The 19,583-nt window shown below is 28.6% G+C and overlaps 2 protein-coding genes across 2 annotated transcripts; both read left to right on the forward strand.

The window, feature by feature from the left end:
* On the forward strand, nt 1-3,931 carry LOC124929640 (beta-glucosidase 13-like). The gene is made up of 13 exons (XM_047470041.1): nt 1-186; nt 409-478; nt 1,178-1,236; nt 1,616-1,691; nt 1,793-1,870; nt 1,974-2,061; nt 2,147-2,405; nt 2,494-2,609; nt 2,731-2,951; nt 3,056-3,087; nt 3,175-3,277; nt 3,368-3,476; nt 3,554-3,931. The coding sequence occupies exons 1-13, from the start codon at nt 1-3 to the stop codon at nt 3,759-3,761; spliced, it is 1,605 nt and encodes a 534-aa protein (XP_047325997.1). The 3' UTR covers nt 3,762-3,931.
* A 6,718-nt stretch (nt 3,932-10,649) lies between these two features.
* On the forward strand, nt 10,650-18,079 carry LOC124932048 (beta-glucosidase 13-like). Its single transcript, XM_047472649.1, has 13 exons — nt 10,650-10,876; nt 10,982-11,051; nt 15,536-15,594; nt 15,905-15,980; nt 16,080-16,157; nt 16,259-16,346; nt 16,460-16,718; nt 16,817-16,932; nt 17,015-17,235; nt 17,344-17,375; nt 17,465-17,567; nt 17,661-17,769; nt 17,848-18,079. The coding sequence occupies exons 1-13, from the start codon at nt 10,694-10,696 to the stop codon at nt 18,053-18,055; spliced, it is 1,602 nt and encodes a 533-aa protein (XP_047328605.1). The 5' UTR covers nt 10,650-10,693; the 3' UTR covers nt 18,056-18,079.
* Nucleotides 18,080-19,583: the final 1,504 nt, after the last annotated feature.

Below are 19,583 nucleotides of genomic sequence, written 5' to 3' on the forward strand. Positions count from 1 at the left end.
ATGGTGATGGAGAAGCTTCTCTCTATTCAATCTCTTGTTCTTCCTCTTCTTCTTCTTCTTCTTCTAGCTTTTTCTTCCCTTGTAAGTTGTCAACTGGATTCTCTGCCCTCCTACGATCTAACCTCCCTCAACCGAAGTAGCTTCCCCGAAGGTTTCATTTTTGGGGCTGCAACTGCAGCTTATCAGGTCGGTTCCTTTTTTTGAAAAACCAAAATTCACGGGTTTAATTCATACTTTAAACGTTTAAATAGACGTGGAAAGTTGTAGGTTCGTAAGTATGGAGTTTTATGTTAACTTCTTAGATTAAAAGTAAAATAAAAAATAAACTAACTACTGTTTCATGCTTGTTCTTGTTTTTTTTTTTTGTTTCAATAAATATTCTCTAGCTAATTAATTTTGTTGATGCAGTATGAAGGAGCAGCTTTCGAAGCAGGCAAAGGGTTGAGTATCTGGGATACGTTTACTCATGAACAACCATGTCTCTTTTCTCACTTTCTGTTCTTTACATTATGATATAATATTTGATGAATTAATCCAAATTCAAACAAAACCAAATCAAATTTAAATTAGTAATTTGGGTAAATTATATTTTTATTAGGTTTGAATTGGATTAAATTTGAATTGGTTTAAGATATGATTAATTTAATTAAAATTATTCAATTTATCCAAACTTAATATATTTTAGCTCTTTAATTATGAAATTGATCATAATGATTTACTTTTTGGTTTTTTAATAAATAAAAAAATGTATATAAAAAAAAGTTATCAAAACATATTCAATTTGCTGAATATAGGTCTGACATAAATATTGACATTATAAACTAATAAATTTGGATTTGATTTTTTATAAATAAAAAAAAAACATTTTGCATAGATCTCTTTGGTACGTACTACTCCAAATCTTGTCTTTTTTTTCAAATCAAACTGCATTATTTGTTATATGCAACCTAGCTAGCAGTAAGTTCATCATAAAGACCAAAAAAAACAATTCTAATATTTACTCAAAGGTCCATTTTTTGAAAATTATATACATATATCATTTATTTTTTTTGTCCATACAACAAAACAAAATTATTATGTGCTTATAAATAAATGTAGTACTTTAATTACCATAAAATATAGTACCTTATCTATATGTCGCCTTCATATCTTCTCATATTTTAATATTTAACTACAGGGAAAATACCGGATGGTAGTAACGGAGATGTCGCACTTGATTCTTACAAACGTTACAAGGTAAGTAATATTTTTATTTTTTATTTTATAAATAATTCGGTTGTAAAGACCCGAACTAATAACCTGGAAAGTATGAGTTATTGCGCTCTACTACTAAATTATTAGTCTCAACAAACTTTTTATTAATAGTATTAGTGATGTTAAAAGACATCGTTATAAAATTAACTTGTCGTTATAAAATTAACTTGTCATGATTGTGTCTATATACTTTTTAGCATCATAATTAAAATCAGAAAAAATGATTATTCTTATTTATTGAGGTAATACAAATTTAGAGGCTTTTCGTTTATTATAAATATCTACATTCTCACTAAAAAAAAGTAAATTTGTTGAATCGAACTCCCCAATTTAACTATATATCTTCCTAATATTATTGCAGGAAGATTTAGAAATCTTGGACAGCATGGGCATGGACGCCTACAGAATGTCAATTCCTTGGGCCAGAATATTACCTAGTAATTAATTAAATTAATTACCACTTATTTTCATATGTTGATTGTTTAAACAACAACTTAACATATTAATAATAATATTAATATTAATATTAATAATGTAGATGGATCATTGAAGGGTGGAAAGAATGAGGAAGCAATTCAACATTACAAAGATCTCTTCAATGAGCTTGAAGCTAAAGGTGCATGCACACACACAACCCCATTTAATCATTTCTATTCCTACATTAATTTGTTTTTTATTACACAATATAATATTTAATTTATATATATATATACAAAAAGGTAAAAAGCCCTTTGTGACAATATTCCATTGGGATGTTCCCCAAGCACTCGAGGATGAATATTTGGGTTTCCTAAGTCCCCATATTGTGTAAGTACAGTAAAGATCTCACAATTACAAATAATTTTTTTATATAGCTACACAAGTTCATAAAGTCGTCATTTAATTGTTACAGGGAAGATTACGTTGACTATGCAGAAGTTCTCTTCCAAGAATTTGGAGATAAAGTAAAACATTGGATCACTTTCAACGAGCCATACATGTTTACTGTCGGTGGCTACATTAATGCTAGTCTGGCACCGGGTCGGGGCTCTCCTTGGCAAACTCAATTGAATGCCACCCAAGGAGATTCTGCGGTAGAGCCTTATATGGTTGTTCACCACATACTTCTCGCTCACGCAGCAGCAGTTAAAGTGTACAAAGAGAAGTATCAGGTTAAATATATATAAGTTTTGGTTACTTAATTTACTTCTACCGTGAAAACAAGTAGAAAATGAAAAGGATGAATAAATTAATTTTCAGGAAACACAAAAAGGTGAAATTGGAATCACTCATGTTGCTGACTGGAGGATACCATTCACACAATCCAAAGATGACAGGGAAGCTACACAGAGGGCTCTTGATTTCAACTTTGGATGGTCAGATTAATCTTTAATTTAGTTTCTTGATGACCAATATATATATATATATATATATATATATATATATATACAACAAGCTTAAATATTAACTAATTCTTGTAATACATTAATTAATTAGGTTTGTGAATCCTATTGTTTACGGTGACTATCCAGAAGTGATGCGTCGCATTGTTGGCCATAGACTTCCAATATTTACAGACGAAGAATCTGCTTCGTTAATTGGTTCATATGATTTCATTGGTATAAATTATTATACCTCCACATACGTATTCAATAGACAAGTACCCGCCAATCCATCTGAACATAGCTACTTCACCGATACTAACGCCTACGTTTTGTGTAAGTTGAGATTGATGTTAATCGATCGATTTTGACTTATATAATAAATAAATTTCCTTGTTCTCTGTCTTATAAATACTCTTATTTTCAATTGTTTATCTTAGCGGAACGCAATGGACAATTAATTGGACCTGTGGTATGCATGATCAATTTAAATTATGTTCTATTTTAAAAATAATTATAATTTTTGGCTTGATGCTCATGTATAATTAATTAATTCCAGGCCGGTTCCCCTTGGCTTAATGTCTATCCAAAAGGAATTCGTGATTACCTTATCTACATGAAAGAAAAATTTGGAAATCCAAGAGTTTTTATCACTGAAAATGGTATATTAAATTAATAATTAATGTCACACTTCATTTAACTATATTTTACTATAAGAAAACATATATAAGTATTGTAACCTCATCTCTCAGGGATATCTGAAGCAAGTGATTCGACAATTCCTGTTGAAAAAGCGCTCATCGACCCATGGAGAATTAGTTACCACTTCTCTCATCTTGACTACGTTAGAGCTGCTATTTCGTAAGTTTCTATTTATAATAAGTTATATTTATAATATTATGGAAGCATTTAACATATGTTTTGCTATGGATGATCAGGGAAGGATCAAATGTGCAAGGATACTTTGTATGGACGTTGTTAGATGACTTTGAGTGGAATTCGGGCTACACGGTTCGCTTTGGAATCGGTTACATTGACTTCCAAGACAATCTCAAAAGATACAAGAAGCTTTCTCACAAATGGTTCACCAAGTTTCTTAAGCCGGATTCTAATATTTCTTGGAGTGATTTGGAGGTCACAGCGTAATGAGATTGAATGTTTGTTTTATCTGAATTATGTTTTTTTGAATAAGATCTATAGTGACATCCTCTTCTATATCGATGTCATGCGATCAATTATCTCTTACTGAATCATTTTCTTCTAGTAATGTTGTATGGCCATGGTGCACTAAATAAAATTACTTAATTTGAGTTTCATTCCACTTAGTACTCTATATATCACTTGGTGAAAGCTAAAAGATAGGGGTGTATTATTAATAATGAATATTATTCAATACATAATATATAGTCTCTCTTAATATATAATATAGTTCAACATCTCACAAAGATTAGTCAATATTTAAGTGGTAAATAAAATATTCAAATATACTAATATATATTCAACATTTATTTCAAAATATAATTAAGAGAGAAAGTTTTGGTGTCATTCAAAATAATCTGAATTTTGTAGGCAATAATTGGCTTCTGTCTCAGTGCGTGCAGAAACCTGAAAAAGTTATTTAATGATATGCCCAGGAAGTTGACAATTTTTCTTCAGCTCAGATCATCCAAGTTAATACATTTTGTAATACAAACAACAAAATCAATCAATTAAGATTAATCCTAAAATATTAATGATCCAAAAACACATTGAAATCTCATCTACTTCAGAACAAAACAAAAACATATGAGCATGTACACAAATAAAAAATAAAAAAAGTTGTGTTACATGATGCAGCCAATGTCAGAAGTTGGTAATTAACATGATAATTGGGCAGAGCTCAATTTGTGCCTAATCCATGATATATCACTAAAACAAAAAAATAACTTTTTCTGACGCTTAAAAATGGTTTGTCTGGCGTTATTAACCGCCGCCAACTATTACCGGCTCTTAATATAACGTCGTAAGGTGTAGAGTGGCAAAAGGGTTTACCGACGTATATATTTGCGCGGGTAAACATTAATTAGTAAGTAGTTCCTATCAAATTTTTAATAGTTTATGCTATGCAGCTGATTTAATTATTTAGCTATATTTGAATTTAATATTATTTTTATTTAAAATTTATAAAACTCTAAATACTTATGATTAAAACAAAATTTAATTACTAAAATATGATTATATCAACTAAAATAAATCAACAATCATTTCATATAAGAAAAAAAAAACTTATTTGATTTTAAAATAACTCATTTTCATGTTTAAAATTTCTTCTATAAAATTTAAGCATGAATATAATAAATGTATTTGATTTGTAATTCAAAATAATAATAGGGTCAGTATTCATGTAATTTAATATTATCAACAAATTTATATCCGTTATTCAACAAAATAAATAATCTTATAAGATTATAATATAACTTAATTTAACAAATTCAACAACTCTAAAAGTGATAATTGAACCTGTGATTATTGGTTTTAAATATGGATTTTTGCATTTGTACTAATTTAGTGATTAAATTAAAACCAAACCAAATGGTTGCATTATTTTAAATACCTAATAATCTTAATAATAAAAAATAAATTAACTTTTCAACAACAAAATTAACTTCATTCAACAATTGTCACAATAATTTGAATATTATTTTTTAGCTACAATTCTTTATAAAGTTGATTGAAAAATGAGATATTAAAGATTCTTAATGTATGCATAAATCTTATCACAAAAAAAGTGAGTAGAATTAACTTTAGCATCACTACTACATAATATAGCAATCAAATATCTATATATGTTCTCAAATTTTTATGTGAATCACGGACTAAAGAAGTTAGTAAATAAAGAATCTTCATTTATTTTACTAAATTAAAGTGTGTAATTAAAGAATCTTCATTTATTTTTACTAAATTAAAGTATCTAACGATAATAATTACATATAATTGACAATAATCTATCTTAGATAGTATACTCCATATTTATATAAATGATAATTAATTTTCATTAGCTTTTAAGATAGAAATATAAGACATAAGTCAACTACAAAACAATACAAACTATCAAATCAAACAAATGCACAAGAGTAAGACATTTATAAGACTACTTCACATAAACCAATCCTAGAACATGAACACATTACCAGTAATTTATACAAACCTTGCAGTAATATTTTTAATAAATTAAGTTTTTTTATTTAAAATTTATAAATAAATAAATAAAGAAGTATTTTAGTTGATTTTTTAAATGATTTGATAATTAAACAAATAGATGATGTAATAAATGTTTTTTTAGCCAAGATCATACAATTTCCAGAAAAACATCAACAAATATATATGTCAAAATCTAAAAATGCAATTTAAGATGGCAAGAGAATAATGTTACTATTTATAATCAACATTTAGATGTGTACCACCAAACATAATAAGACTTAATTATATTCAGAATCAATAAATTCAAACATAACCCGAGTGGGATGAGCTAGCATGAAATAATGGAATTTTCTCGGAAAAAGAAAATACGTTGTTTTCAACAATTTATCAAACTTATTAGACATTATTTAACTTAATCAACAATTTGTCAAAATTATTAGATATTATTTAACTTATTGTTGAAGATAAGCTTTCTAAAGGTTAGCTCTCCTTAAGTTGTCATTATTGAAAACACAAAGAGCCCACCAAAAAGGACATATTATAGAAAATAGACAAGTATTTTGAAATTGTGGGATGTTTTGAAAATTATTGAAAGTTGATTATGAAAGCATGTGCCTTACATATAAAAGTCTGTTTCCATTCAAGTCGAGGTGTATTGAGTTGTCCTTTATATTGGTAAAAATGTAAAATATACTTATTTATTTAAAATATTTTATTTATAGATATGAACTTGACACCACAACTTGCAAGACTCAAAGCATGAACCTGTTTTATGTATGTGCAGTGTTCACTAGGGGTGAGCATTGGATGGATTAATCCGAAATTCAATCCAATCAGAATCCTAACTAATTCGGATTGGATATTTCGATCGGATTGGATTGAGATCGGATCGGATTGAGTTCGGATTAAATTAAATCGGATTGAATTAGGATTATCGAAATTATCCAAACTATCTAAATAAAATTTTATTTTTCAATTATTTTTCTTTAAATTAAATTTCATCTCAATATATTATATATTTTACCTATCATCACTTTAACAAAAATAGTTATTTTTATTATTATTTTTAATAATAAAAAATTCGAAACTTAAAAAAAATTGTTAATTATTTTCAAGTTGATATATCTAAATATTTTTTAGTTTGGCTTATCCAAACCATTTTCAATCCAATCCGTATTCGATCCGTATTAATTAGTAAAATGGTTTGGATTACGGATTAGATGAATTTAGTTTGGTTTTAATACGGATTTGACAAAACATATTGGTTTTACCCATTTGCTCACCCCTAGACTGTGCACCACAAAATTACTAAACCTTTTAATATTTTGATTAAAACTTATTTGTTAGAAATATATATTTTCATTTATTTTTTATATTTACAATAATTAGTAATATAATATTTTGAGATAATAATTTTATTTTATTTTCTTAATAAGATTATATAAATATAAATTAAATTATTAATCTTATTTAAAAAAATTAAAATAAAATCTTTGTTTAAAAAAATAAAAATAAAAATTATATATATATATATATATATATATATATATATATATATATATATATATATATATATATATATATATATATATATATATATATATATATATATATAATACATTTTATACACAATAACTAACTAGTAAATAAAAAACAAAACCAACATCTTTGGTAAGTCTATAATTAAAATTAAAATTAAAATTTAAATTTGAGTTCAAATTCTTCAATTTTGTAGATCCTTTAATAATAATTAGTTATATAATTAGAATTAAAATTAAAATTTTAATAAAATTCAATCTAGTATAATTTTATAATTTTCAATTTTACTCATTTTAAGTGGAAATTATTATTTCAAATTTTATTTTTTATGTTTTGTCAAATAAAATAACTTATTATTTTACCACTTAAAACCAGATTAAAGTTTTCAATCGATAATTATTTTATGAATTTAGTATTTTAAAATATCGAATCGATATTTTATTTTTAATTTAGTAAGTTAACAAATTGATAATTTTTTTAATTTATGAATTAAATGAACCGACACCCTTTATAATAAAAATTGAAACATAAAAATAAGTTTTTGACTTTTATTTTAAAATTGGTTGTATCAAACCAATATTTAAATAAACTAGATAATATATATTAAAATTATTTTTATTATATTCATTTTTTTCAAATATCGATAATTAGATTAAATTACAATTTTATAGTTTCCCAAACATAATAATTTAATTTAAAATTTAATACTAATTTTCATTTAATTAGAATTCTAATTTCACTCATTCAAATCTTTTGGATATGCCATAATGGTATTTTATTTTGAATTTTTTCAATAAGATTAAAAATATTAATATATATATATATATAATTCTATTTTTTTAAATATATAAATTATTTTATTTTTTTATTAGAATAACTGTATAATATTAATATTTTTATATATTTTAATAGTATTTAGAATTGTTTTAGTATGATTAAATACTTTGAATTATTTTATCCCATTTTCAGAATAAAAACAATTATTAAGATTAATAATTTAAATTTATATATAATTTTATTTATAATAAATTATTATTTAAATATATATAATCCTTTTTTAATTTATTAAAATAATTTCATATTATTAAAATAAAATTATTACATATCTTAATTATTTTATTATTTTTTAGTGTTTTAGCTCCATATTTATTTAATAAATAATTTACTAATTATTCTAAATAAATATATTATATATAGAATTATATATATATATATATATTTATAAGAATTTATAAAAAAAAAAAGTATTTGTCTAAAATTATTTTACTATAAATTATTGTTGATTTTAATAAGTTTAAGTAGATTATATATATATATATATATATATATATATATATATATATATATATATATATATATATATATATATTACTTAAATTAAATTTATAATTTATTATAGAGTTCAATATATTTTTTTTAGAGAACTGTCATCTATAATATTTCTTCAATTTAAAATTCAAATACCTTTTAATAAATAACTAGACAATTAAGCACACTTTTGTTTTTTTTTAAATAGACATATATTATAATTGACAAATAATTTAAAAAAATCTTTTACCTTCCTCCAACTTATTGAGACCATGTTTGATAATATAATTTTCTCATCTAATTTAATATATTAAAACCTTATTTATTATAAAACATTTTTTGTTAACACATATTTAGAATTATTTTTTTAATTTTATAAACTAAAATAAAAATATGTTCAAAATTTAAATGTTTAGATTATTTGAAAAGAGAAAAATAGCTAAACATGTTATGTAAATAAATCACAAAAGAAAAACTTAAAATTTATACTTTTAAATTTAATAAAATTGTTACTATATAACGTATATTAAGTTTTATATTTTTTTCTTATCATTACAAAAAACTCTCTCTACATCTCTTTATAATTTAAACTCCCCTCTTCTTCTTTTTTATAATAATTAATCAAATTTACTTAGATTAATTTTGAACACCATCTAGATTATAAAAATATGATTAGATCTATATAAATTATGAAAAAAAAAACAAAAAGGAGAGATGATTATATATATTATTGGGATGTTTGAATTAAGCCAGCATTACTTAAATGGTCGGGTCAATAATCGACGTAGTTTTAGTAATGGTATTCGAGGCGTTTCATTTCCATCAATATTTTTATGATAATTTCTTAGTTTCGTTATGAAAACCCGTGAATCGGTTGTGGAGTTTATTGTATTTTTTAAGAATTTATGTGCTCTATAATTTTTTATTTTTCATTAATTTTAATTTTTATGATGTAATGGTTAAATTGGTTTTGCAAAAAGTTTTCATAATTATTAAATTATTTTAAAAAATAATAATAATTTGACCACTCTCTCCATGTATATAATTCAACATTTTTCTAAACAGTGGAATGTGTAGGGTTTAATTTCTCTCAGCAATCTAAACAAAATTCAGCAGCTATAAACACAATTTAAACAAGTTTTAAATTTGTAAACAAAAATGTGTAATGGTCATCATAATGTTACAAAATAACCAATAATTATCATTTTTTTAAATTAAGCATGTTAATTCTACAAGTTAACTATGGTCCATTTTAAAATTATCCAAAAACTATCTATACCCAACAAAAAGTTCTTTACACGTTCATTAAAAGGTCTTTACCCATAGAAGCCAGTAGTTACTTGCACTTAAGTCTATCTAAAACAACAATAGAGATATTTAAAATAGCATTGTCCATTACAATACATGTTATTTTTTAACGGCGCTTATTTAGTGACACATGAAATGTCGTGATCAATATATTACTTTATATCTATCTTTAGCAGCTGTTTTTAAGTTTTTAATTAGCTAGGTTTTCATATTTCATAGTACCATTACTTTTTAGTGGAATCTTAATTTTAAAATTGATAATATTAAAATTTACTTTTGATTTAATATAAAAATTATTAAATATTTCAAATGAAGATAAAAAAAAAAATATATATATATATATATATATATATATAGTTAGAAAAAAAATCTAATATAGGCTTAAAATAGTGGTCTTCAAAATACATAATAAAAAATACAAGGTTGAGGCTTCTTATCAAACAAATAGTTAATAGTTATTGGTACTTATTCCATACATGGCATTAAACTTTATATAATTTTTGGTAATACAAATAATTCAAAACCCCAACATTCTTAATTTATTTTTATTAAAATTAAATACAAATAAATTAATTTAAAATAACAATAACATACATTTTTCCTTTATGGAAAAAAGAAAGATCAAACAGAGTCTAGGTCTTGTGGATAGAGAGAAGGGAAGAGGTCATCTTGTGTGACTATAAATAGAGGAAGAATGAGACTTGAAATTCACACCTAAAACCTTGATTCAACTTAAAAGAGATATGGTGATGGAGAAGCTTCTCTCTATTCAATCTCTTGTTCTTCCTCTTCTTCTTCTTCTTCTAGCTTTTTCTTCCCTTGTAAGTTGTCAACTGGATTCTCTGCCCTCCTACGATCTAACCTCCCTCAACCGAAGTAGCTTCCCCGAAGGTTTCGTTTTTGGGGCTGCTACTGCAGCTTATCAGGTCGGTTTCATTTTAAAAAATTAAAAGTCACGTGTTTGATTCACGTTTCTATTTTTCTATAAATATTCTCTAACTAATTTTTTCTAATGAATTGTGTTGATGCAGTATGAAGGAGCAGCTTTCGAAGCAGGCAAAGGATTGAGTATCTGGGATACATTTACTCATGAACAACCATGTCTTTTTTCTCTCTTTCTTTATCTCTTCTTTACATTATAATATAATATTTGAATGAATTAATCCGAATTCAAACTAAATCAAATTTAAATTAGTAATTTGGGTCGAGTATATTTTTATTTGCTTTGAATTGGATTAAATTTAGATTGTCTTAAGATAGAATTGATTTAATTAAAATTATTCAATTTATCCAAACCATAATATATTTTTGCTCTTTATGAAATTGATCATAATGATTTACTTTTTGGTTTTTTAATAGAAAAAAGTTATCAATATATATTAAATTTGCTGTATATAGGTCTGATATAAATATTGAAATTATAACCTAATAAATCTGGATTTAAATTTGTATTAAAAAAAACATTTTTCATAAATCTCTTTGGTACTACTCCAAATTAGTTAGCTAGCTTGTCTTTTTTCAATCAAACTGCATTATTTGTTATATTCAATCTAGCTAGCTAGCAGCAGGTCGTCATAAAGACAAAAAAAAAAAACAATTCTAATATTTACTTATATTTTTCAATAAACTTTTGTCATATTGTTACTATTTTATACAGTAACCTAATCTCATTTGAAAATTTATTTTTGAAAAAGGTCCATTTTTTGAAAATTATATATACATATATCATCTATTTCTTTTTTGTCCACACAACAAAACAAATTTATTATGTGCTTATAAATAAGTTTAATGTAGTAATTAATTACCATAAAATATAGTACCTTACACTAGTAGAAAAAGGGGCATTAGTAAGGGCTAAAACCGTTACTGAAAGCATCTAACGCCGTTACTGAAAACTATTTGTAACGGCAAACAAAACCGTTACCAATCGTTACTAAAAATTACGTTACAGAAAATGAACTAGTATCAGTAACGGCGTTCGAAAACCGTTACTAATAGTCATGTAATAACAGTAACGGTTCTAGCCGTCTAAAAACTGTCACAGAAACAACACTAGTATCTGTAACGGTTATCTAAAACCGTTACAGATAGTAATGTGACAACAGTAACGGTTTTAGCCGGCTAAAAACCGTTACTGAAAGACTTTAGTATCTGTAACGGTTTTAGATAACCGTTACAGATACTATTGTTGTTTCTGTGACGGTTTTTTGTTTCTTAAACCGTTACAGTTAGATTTATATTAACGGTATTTCAAATTATTTAACCGTTACTAAACCCTAATAGATTTTTTTTTTTTCAAATTTTTACCTATTTAAAACCTCAATCAATAACCAATAACCAAAAACCAAAAAGCACACAATCATCAATAACCAAAAACCCAAAACTACAATCATTAATTCAAAACAATAATCATCCACAAACTACAATCCATCCAAAAGCTATAATCCATCCAAAAACTACAATCGTATCACAAATTCACAAAAACCATTAATTAATGTAATTCAAATTACATTCAACTAACCAGAAGCGACGATCACGAGGAAGGGGATCATCTCTAAGTAGGAGGGGCATCATCTCGTGTGGGAGGGGCAGGTGGAAGTTGATCACGGGGAATCCTGGCTAATAAGAAGTTCATCGTCGATCTCAGCTCAAGCATCTCATCCCGCATTCTCTCACGCTCCCTTCGAGCTTCTTCACGTTCATCCTCACGCTGCATCAATAACTCTTCGCGTTCCATTTCACGCTGCCTTTGTGCTTCCTCACGCTCCATTTGACGCTCCATTAAGGCTTCTTCGCGCTCTCTCCGTGACTGAAGCTTCTCAGCTTCACGCTCCTCTCGCATCCTCTGTATCTCCTCAAGTAAAAGGGCGTTTTGCGTGTCACCGCGCTGTGTGCTAGTACCACCCCGAGCATCAGGTCTAAAAGATCTAGGTGTGACACCGGAGCCCAAACCCACAACTCGCCCATGTCCCTGAGACCCGAATGCGCACTCAGCCAACTGCAATTCATTTCTATTCGGGTCTTCTTCTATAGCAGTTCGCAAGGCAGTCTACAAACACAAATTACATTCGATTACATACATACATAAAATAAATAAAAGAAATATAACTAATAAACACGACTTACCACTTTTTCTTGAATAATAGGGGGAACCTCCGGATTTGGATCTTGCAGAGTCGGTTTCTTTGTATGAGTGTGCAGAAATAATTCTGCAAAATTAGGCGACGTACCGGTAGTCTTCTCCTGTACAAATTTAATTATTAATAAAAACTTAATAACTTTATAAACTTTGTTATTCAATGATAAAACGAACCATTTGCTTCTCCACTTGCGAAAATGAGATGCTGCCCGCATGATTCTTGTACACAACATGCGACCTATTTTGCGCATTCACAGCACTTGTTTTCTGCAAATAAAAAACATTTGTGTTTAATGAATGATTAATGTAAGAGCTATTTATAAACACATTAATTTACCTTGAATTCCGGCGTGAGAAAGCGACGATCAAGTAGATAATTCCAATCACTAATTTCGATCTCGGGAGGGGGATTTGCCCTAATCGCTTGCTCGTCACCTTCACGGGATTTAATGTACATGGTGTTCCAATGACATCTCCATCTATCCCATAATTTGTTGGCTTGAAATAAGCTTTGTCTTCGATATTTGTTGATGTCATCCCCCACAGCCACGAAAGGATCCTAAATAGTTTTCATTAAAATACGATTATAGATTGTGTTGAATACATAAAGGACTTAATAATATAAAAAGTTATATACCGTGATAGCCATCCATATGTGATCTAGCTGTGTGGAGCTCAGGTCCGACCAACGCAAAGTCCTATGAGGTAGTGCATTGGAGTCTCGAATGACACTCCCAATATGCCTCGACCAAGCTGTTCTATTCTCGCACATTGGTTTACCATCAACAGGGTTAAAATGAAGAGTCATCTTTTGCCCCGCTTGCAATCTACCAACAGCTTTATTCTTGTTCTTGCCCCGTCTCCTTCTCGAAATAGATCCTAAAATTAAACAAAAAATTATATAGGATCACAACAACTAACTTAAGCAAAAACACAAGTACCTCCATCTTGCTCCTCAGACGGGGGCTGTGTCTCATCATCATCATCATCATCACCGGGGATAGTGTTGGGTACACTATCAACATTCATAATATCATCAAGGTCCAAATCAATTTCCCCGACAGAGTTACACAATTGCACGGGATCTTCTGAATGCTCCTCGGTCCTTCGTACAAGCTCGTGTAGCGCGCTGCTTAAACTCTTACCTTGCATTCTTTTAGGAGCCATGATAGCTGCAAATATTGAATGTAATGTTTATAAGACAAATTTACAAGTAACCCTTCATAGAAATTAATTCAACCTTAATTAGAATAACGAGGATTTATTGGTGTCACAATTTTCCATTCAAGCCTTGATGCCATATCTGTAGAGTAAAACACTTGTTGTGCTTGGCTTGCCATTATGAATGGTTCATTTAATTGAGTCTGTAGAATCCTGTTGATATTTATACTAACATAACCATACTTATCAACTTTAATGCCCCGATCTTTGTGATAAACATCAAACCATTTGCATTTGAAGAGAATCACTCGTCTTCCACAAAAGAATATCACTTCTATGATTTCATTGATCACTCCATAGTAGTTAATATTCTCGGTCCCATTATTACCAACAACCAAAACCCCGCTATTTTGGGTAGTCAAGCTCTCGTCATGTTTTTCAGTGTTAAACTTGTACCCATTTATTTTGCACGAGTTATATTTCTTTGCATACAATGTAGGCCCACGTCCTAAAATCTTAAGATTCGTTGTCCTATCGGATTGATCGGTTAGTTGCTCCACCTATATATTCATTACAAATTATTGTTAAACTTATGGTCATATACTAAAAAAAGAAAATTTTTGAGACGATTACTTACTCTTTCTTGGAAATATCTAACGTATTGTTTATCCCGAGCCTCATTGGAAATATTAGGAGGGCATGATTGAACGAAATCGCTGCGCAAATGACAGATTAAATTATTACTTTCTTAAATCATACCTCATAATGACATTAATGGACTTACTTATAATATTCTTCAGCTTCGCGACAATTTTTTAAAATGTACCAATGAGCACGCTCACGATCACCCGGTTCATATGTGTAGGATGTGCCATTAGATAAGTCTTCCATAGTGATGAAAATGGAGAATGTTGTACTTGTATTTATGGATTCATCATTTGACTCTTGATCGTCCAAATATCGGGCACACATGCTCATACTCTCATTCAAAAGGTAACTCTCGCTGATTGAACCTTCTGGAAAGTTCCTGTTTCGAAGGTATTTCTTGAGTGTGCTCATATATTGTTCAACTGGATACATCCATCGATACTGAACGGGCCCTCCAAGACAAGCTTCAAAAGCTAAATGAACTGGCAAATGCACCATTATATCAAAAAAAGAAGGTGGAAAGATCTTCTCCAATTCAAAAGCTAAATGAACTGACAAATGCACCATTATTCCTAATTTTTGATAATTATCTATATGCCACCTTCATATCTTCTCACATTTTAATATTTAATTACAGGGAAAATACCGGACGGTAGTAACGGAGATGTCGCACTTGATTCTTACAAACGTTACAAGGTAAGTAACATTTTATTTTTTTATTTTATAAATGATTCGGTTGTAAAGACCCGAAGTAATTACCTTAAAAATATGAGTTATTACGTTATACACTAAATTATTAGTCTGGACAAACAACAAACATTTTATTATTAATAGTATTAGTGATTTTAAAAGACGCCGTTATAACATTAACTTGTCAGGATGGTGTCTATATAATTTTTAGCATCATAATTAAAACTGGAAAAAGTGATTTTCCCTTATTTACTGAGGTAGTACTAATTTAGAGGCTTATCTACATCCTCACTAAAAAAAATATCTACTATTGCAGGAAGATTTAGAAATCTTGGACAGCATGGGCATGGATGCCTACAGAATGTCAATTCCGTGGGCCAGAATATTACCTAGTAATTAATTAAATTAATTACCACTTAATTTCACATGTTGATTGTTTAATTAAACAACAACAACTTAACATATTAATGTTAATATTAATATTAATGTAGATGGATCATTGAAGGGTGGAAAGAATGAAGAAGCAATTCAACATTACAAAGATCTCTTCAATGAGCTTGAAACTAAAGGTGCTTGCACACACACAACCCCATTTAATCATTTATAATCCTACATATTAATTTGTTTTTTATTACACAATATAACAATTAATTTATATATATATATATAGGTAAAAAGCCCTTTGTGACAATATTCCATTGGGATGTTCCCCAAGCACTTGAGGATGAATACTTGGGTTTCCTAAGTCCTCAGATTGTGTAAGTACAATAATAAAGATCTCACAATTACAACTAAAAATTTATATATATATATATATATATATATATAGCTACAAATGTTCATATATAAATTCGTCATTTAATTGTTACAGGCAAGATTACACTGACTATGCAGAAGTTCTCTTCGAAGAATTTGGAGATAAAGTAAAACATTGGATCACTTTCAACGAGCCATACATGTTTACTGTCGGTGGTTACATTAATGCTAGTCTGGCACCGGGTCGGGGCTCTCCTTGGCAATCTCAATTGAATGCCACCCAAGGAGATTCTGCAGTCGAGCCTTATTTGGTTGTTCACCACATTCTTCTCGCTCACGCATCTGCAGTGAAAGTGTACAGAGAAAAGTACCAGGTAATTAATTATATATATACATAAGTTTTGGTTTACTTAATTTCCTTTTACCGTGAAAACAAGGAAGAAAATAAAAAAAAAAATTAATTAATTTTCAGGAAAAACAAAAAGGTGAAATTGGAATCACTCATGTTGCTGACTGGAGGATACCATTCACACACTCCAAAGATGACAGGGAAGCTACACAGAGGGTTCTTGATTTCAACTTTGGATGGTCAGATTAATCTTTAATTTAGTTTCTTGATGACCATTATATATAAATATTAACTAATTCTTGTCACACATTAATTAATTAGGTTTGTGAATCCTATTGTTTACGGCGACTATCCAGATGTGATGCGCAGCATTGTTGGCCTGCGACTTCCAAAATTTACGGAAGAAGAATCTGCTTCGTTAATAGGTTCATATGATTTCATCGGTATAAATTATTATACCTCCATCTACGTAATCAATAGAAAAGTACCCGCCAATCCAACTGAGCAAAGCTACTTCACCGATACCAATGCCTACGTTCTATGTAAGTTGAGATTGATGTTAATTAATCGATTTTGGCTCATATATAATTATAAATAAATTTACTTGTCCTTTGTCTTATAAATATTTATATTTTCACTTGTTTATTTAGCGGAGCGCAATGGTCAATTAATTGGACCTGTGGTATGGATGATCAATTTAAATTATGTTTATTTTAAAATAATTATAATTTTTGGCTTGATGTTCATGTATAATCAATTAATTATCTCCAGGCCGGTTCAGTTTGGCTTAATGTCTATCCCAAAGGAATTCGTGATTACCTTATCTACATGAAAGAAAAATTTGGAAATCCGAGAGTTTTTATCACTGAAAACGGTATATTAAATTAATAAGAATGTCACACTTCATTTCATTATCTATAAGAAAACAATACAATATATATATAACTATTGTAACCTTACCTCTCAGGGATATCTGAAGCGAGTGATCCGACAATTCCGGTTGAAAAAGCGCTCATCGACCCATGGAGAATTAGTTACCACTTCTCTCATCTTGACTACGTTAGAGCTGCTATTTCGTAAGTTTTTATTTGTAATAAGTTATATTTATAATTATTATGGAAGCATTTAACATAAGTTTTGTTATGGATGAACAGGGAAGGATCGAATGTGCAAGGATACTTTGTATGGACGTTGTTAGATGACTTTGAGTGGAACTCAGGCTACACGGTTCGCTTTGGAATCGGTTACATTGACTTCCAAGACAATCTCAAAAGATACAAGAAGCTTTCTCACAAATGGTTCACCAAGTTCCTTAAGCCGGATTCTGATATTTCTTGGAGTGATTTGGAGGTCACAGCGTAATGAGATTGAATGTTTGTTTTATCTGAATAAGATCAATAGTGACATCCTCTGTTATATCGATGTCATGCGATCATTTATCTCCTCCTGAATCATTTTCTTCTAGTAATGTTGTATGGCCATAGTGCACTAAATAAAATTACTTAATTTGAGTTTCATTCCACTTAGTACTCTATATATCACTTGTAGAAAGCTAAAAGAAAGGGGTGTATTATTAATAATGAATATTATTCAATACATAATATAGTCTCTTAATATAGTTCAACATCTCACAAAGATTAGTCAATATTTAAGTGATAAATATAATATTCAAATATACTAATATATATATTCAACATTTTATTTCAAAATATAATTAAGCTAGAAAGTTTTTGTGTCATAAAAAATAATTTGAATTTTGTAGCCAATAATTTGATCAAACATGATACACATAATAAAGCCATAATTGCCTTCAGTCTCAGTTGTCACAGCCCAATCTTCCTGGCCCATAAAGAAGAGGCTTAAGGAGAATGTCACGATCCAATATTCCAGGCCCAAGAAGAGGAGGAGGCTTAAGCCCGCTTAACCCCAACGCAAGGAATATTCTAATTGGAAGGAAGATGCTTGATTGACGCATCACTAATTGAGAGTTGAAAGGCATGTCCTTATTAGCGCATCACTAATTGATACTTAAAAGGAATGTTCTTGATTAGTCCATCACTGATTGACAATTAGAAGGAATCCCTAAATTAGTGCATCACTGATTGACACTTATAAGGAATTCCTAAATTAGTGTGTCATTAATGTAATAACTAAAATTAGTCTTATAAATACCTGTGAGGTATTACATTGTAAATCACCAAGTATTCGAGTAATATAATATTATTCTTTGTAAGAGTTACTCTCTCTCTAGAATTCTTGTGTCAATTCTATTAAACGTCGAGTGTTGCGTCGAGTAAGCCTGACTAGTTACTCGTTCTTGAGAAGATCGTAACTAGTGCCGCACGGATCGTCAGTGAAAAGACTGAGCCCGTAACACAGTGCGTGCAAAAACTGAAAAAGCTATTTAATGATATGCCTTTGATTGCAATGTTTCAAGGAAACTTATCCTGGAAGTAGACAATTTTTCTTCAGCTCAGATCATCCAAATTAACACATTTTGTAATAAAAAAACAAAATCAATCAATTAAGATTAATCCTAAAATATTAATGATCCTAAAACACATTGAAATATATCTCTTCTACTTCAGAGCAAAACAAAAACATGAGCATCTACACAAATAAAAAATGATGTGTTACATGATGCAGCCAATGTTAGAAGTTAGTAATTAACATGATAACTGGGGCAGAGCTCAAATTGTGCCTAATCCATGATATAACACTCACTAAAACAAAAAAAAAAAACAAAAAAACTTTTTCTGACGCTTAAATATAGTTTGTCCGGCGTTATTACTTATTAACCGCCGCCAAGTATTACCGGCTCTTAATATAACGTCGTTAGGGGTATATTGGCAAAAGTATTACCGACGTATATATTTGCGCGGGTAAACAT

This window comes from Impatiens glandulifera, chromosome 3 (assembly GCF_907164915.1).
Source record: "Impatiens glandulifera chromosome 3, dImpGla2.1, whole genome shotgun sequence".
Taxonomy (NCBI): domain Eukaryota; kingdom Viridiplantae; phylum Streptophyta; class Magnoliopsida; order Ericales; family Balsaminaceae; genus Impatiens; species Impatiens glandulifera.

What these genes read in the sequence shown, in the direction of transcription:
- LOC124929640 (XM_047470041.1), top strand. Translation starts at nt 1, where the DNA reads ATGGTGATGGAGAAGCTTCTCTCTATTCAATCTCTTGTTCTTCCTCTT. An exon ending in TGTACAAAGAGAAGTATCAG is followed by an intron (nt 2,406 to 2,493) that starts GTTAAATATATA and finishes ATTAATTTTCAG; the next exon opens with GAAACACAAAAAGGTGAAAT. An exon ending in GACAATTAATTGGACCTGTG is followed by an intron (nt 3,088 to 3,174) that starts GTATGCATGATC and finishes AATTAATTCCAG; the next exon opens with GCCGGTTCCCCTTGGCTTAA.
- LOC124932048 (XM_047472649.1), top strand. Translation starts at nt 10,694, where the DNA reads ATGGTGATGGAGAAGCTTCTCTCTATTCAATCTCTTGTTCTTCCTCTT. An exon ending in CAATGAGCTTGAAACTAAAG is followed by an intron (nt 16,158 to 16,258) that starts GTGCTTGCACAC and finishes ATATATATATAG; the next exon opens with GTAAAAAGCCCTTTGTGACA. An exon ending in CTTGATTTCAACTTTGGATG is followed by an intron (nt 16,933 to 17,014) that starts GTCAGATTAATC and finishes TTAATTAATTAG; the next exon opens with GTTTGTGAATCCTATTGTTT.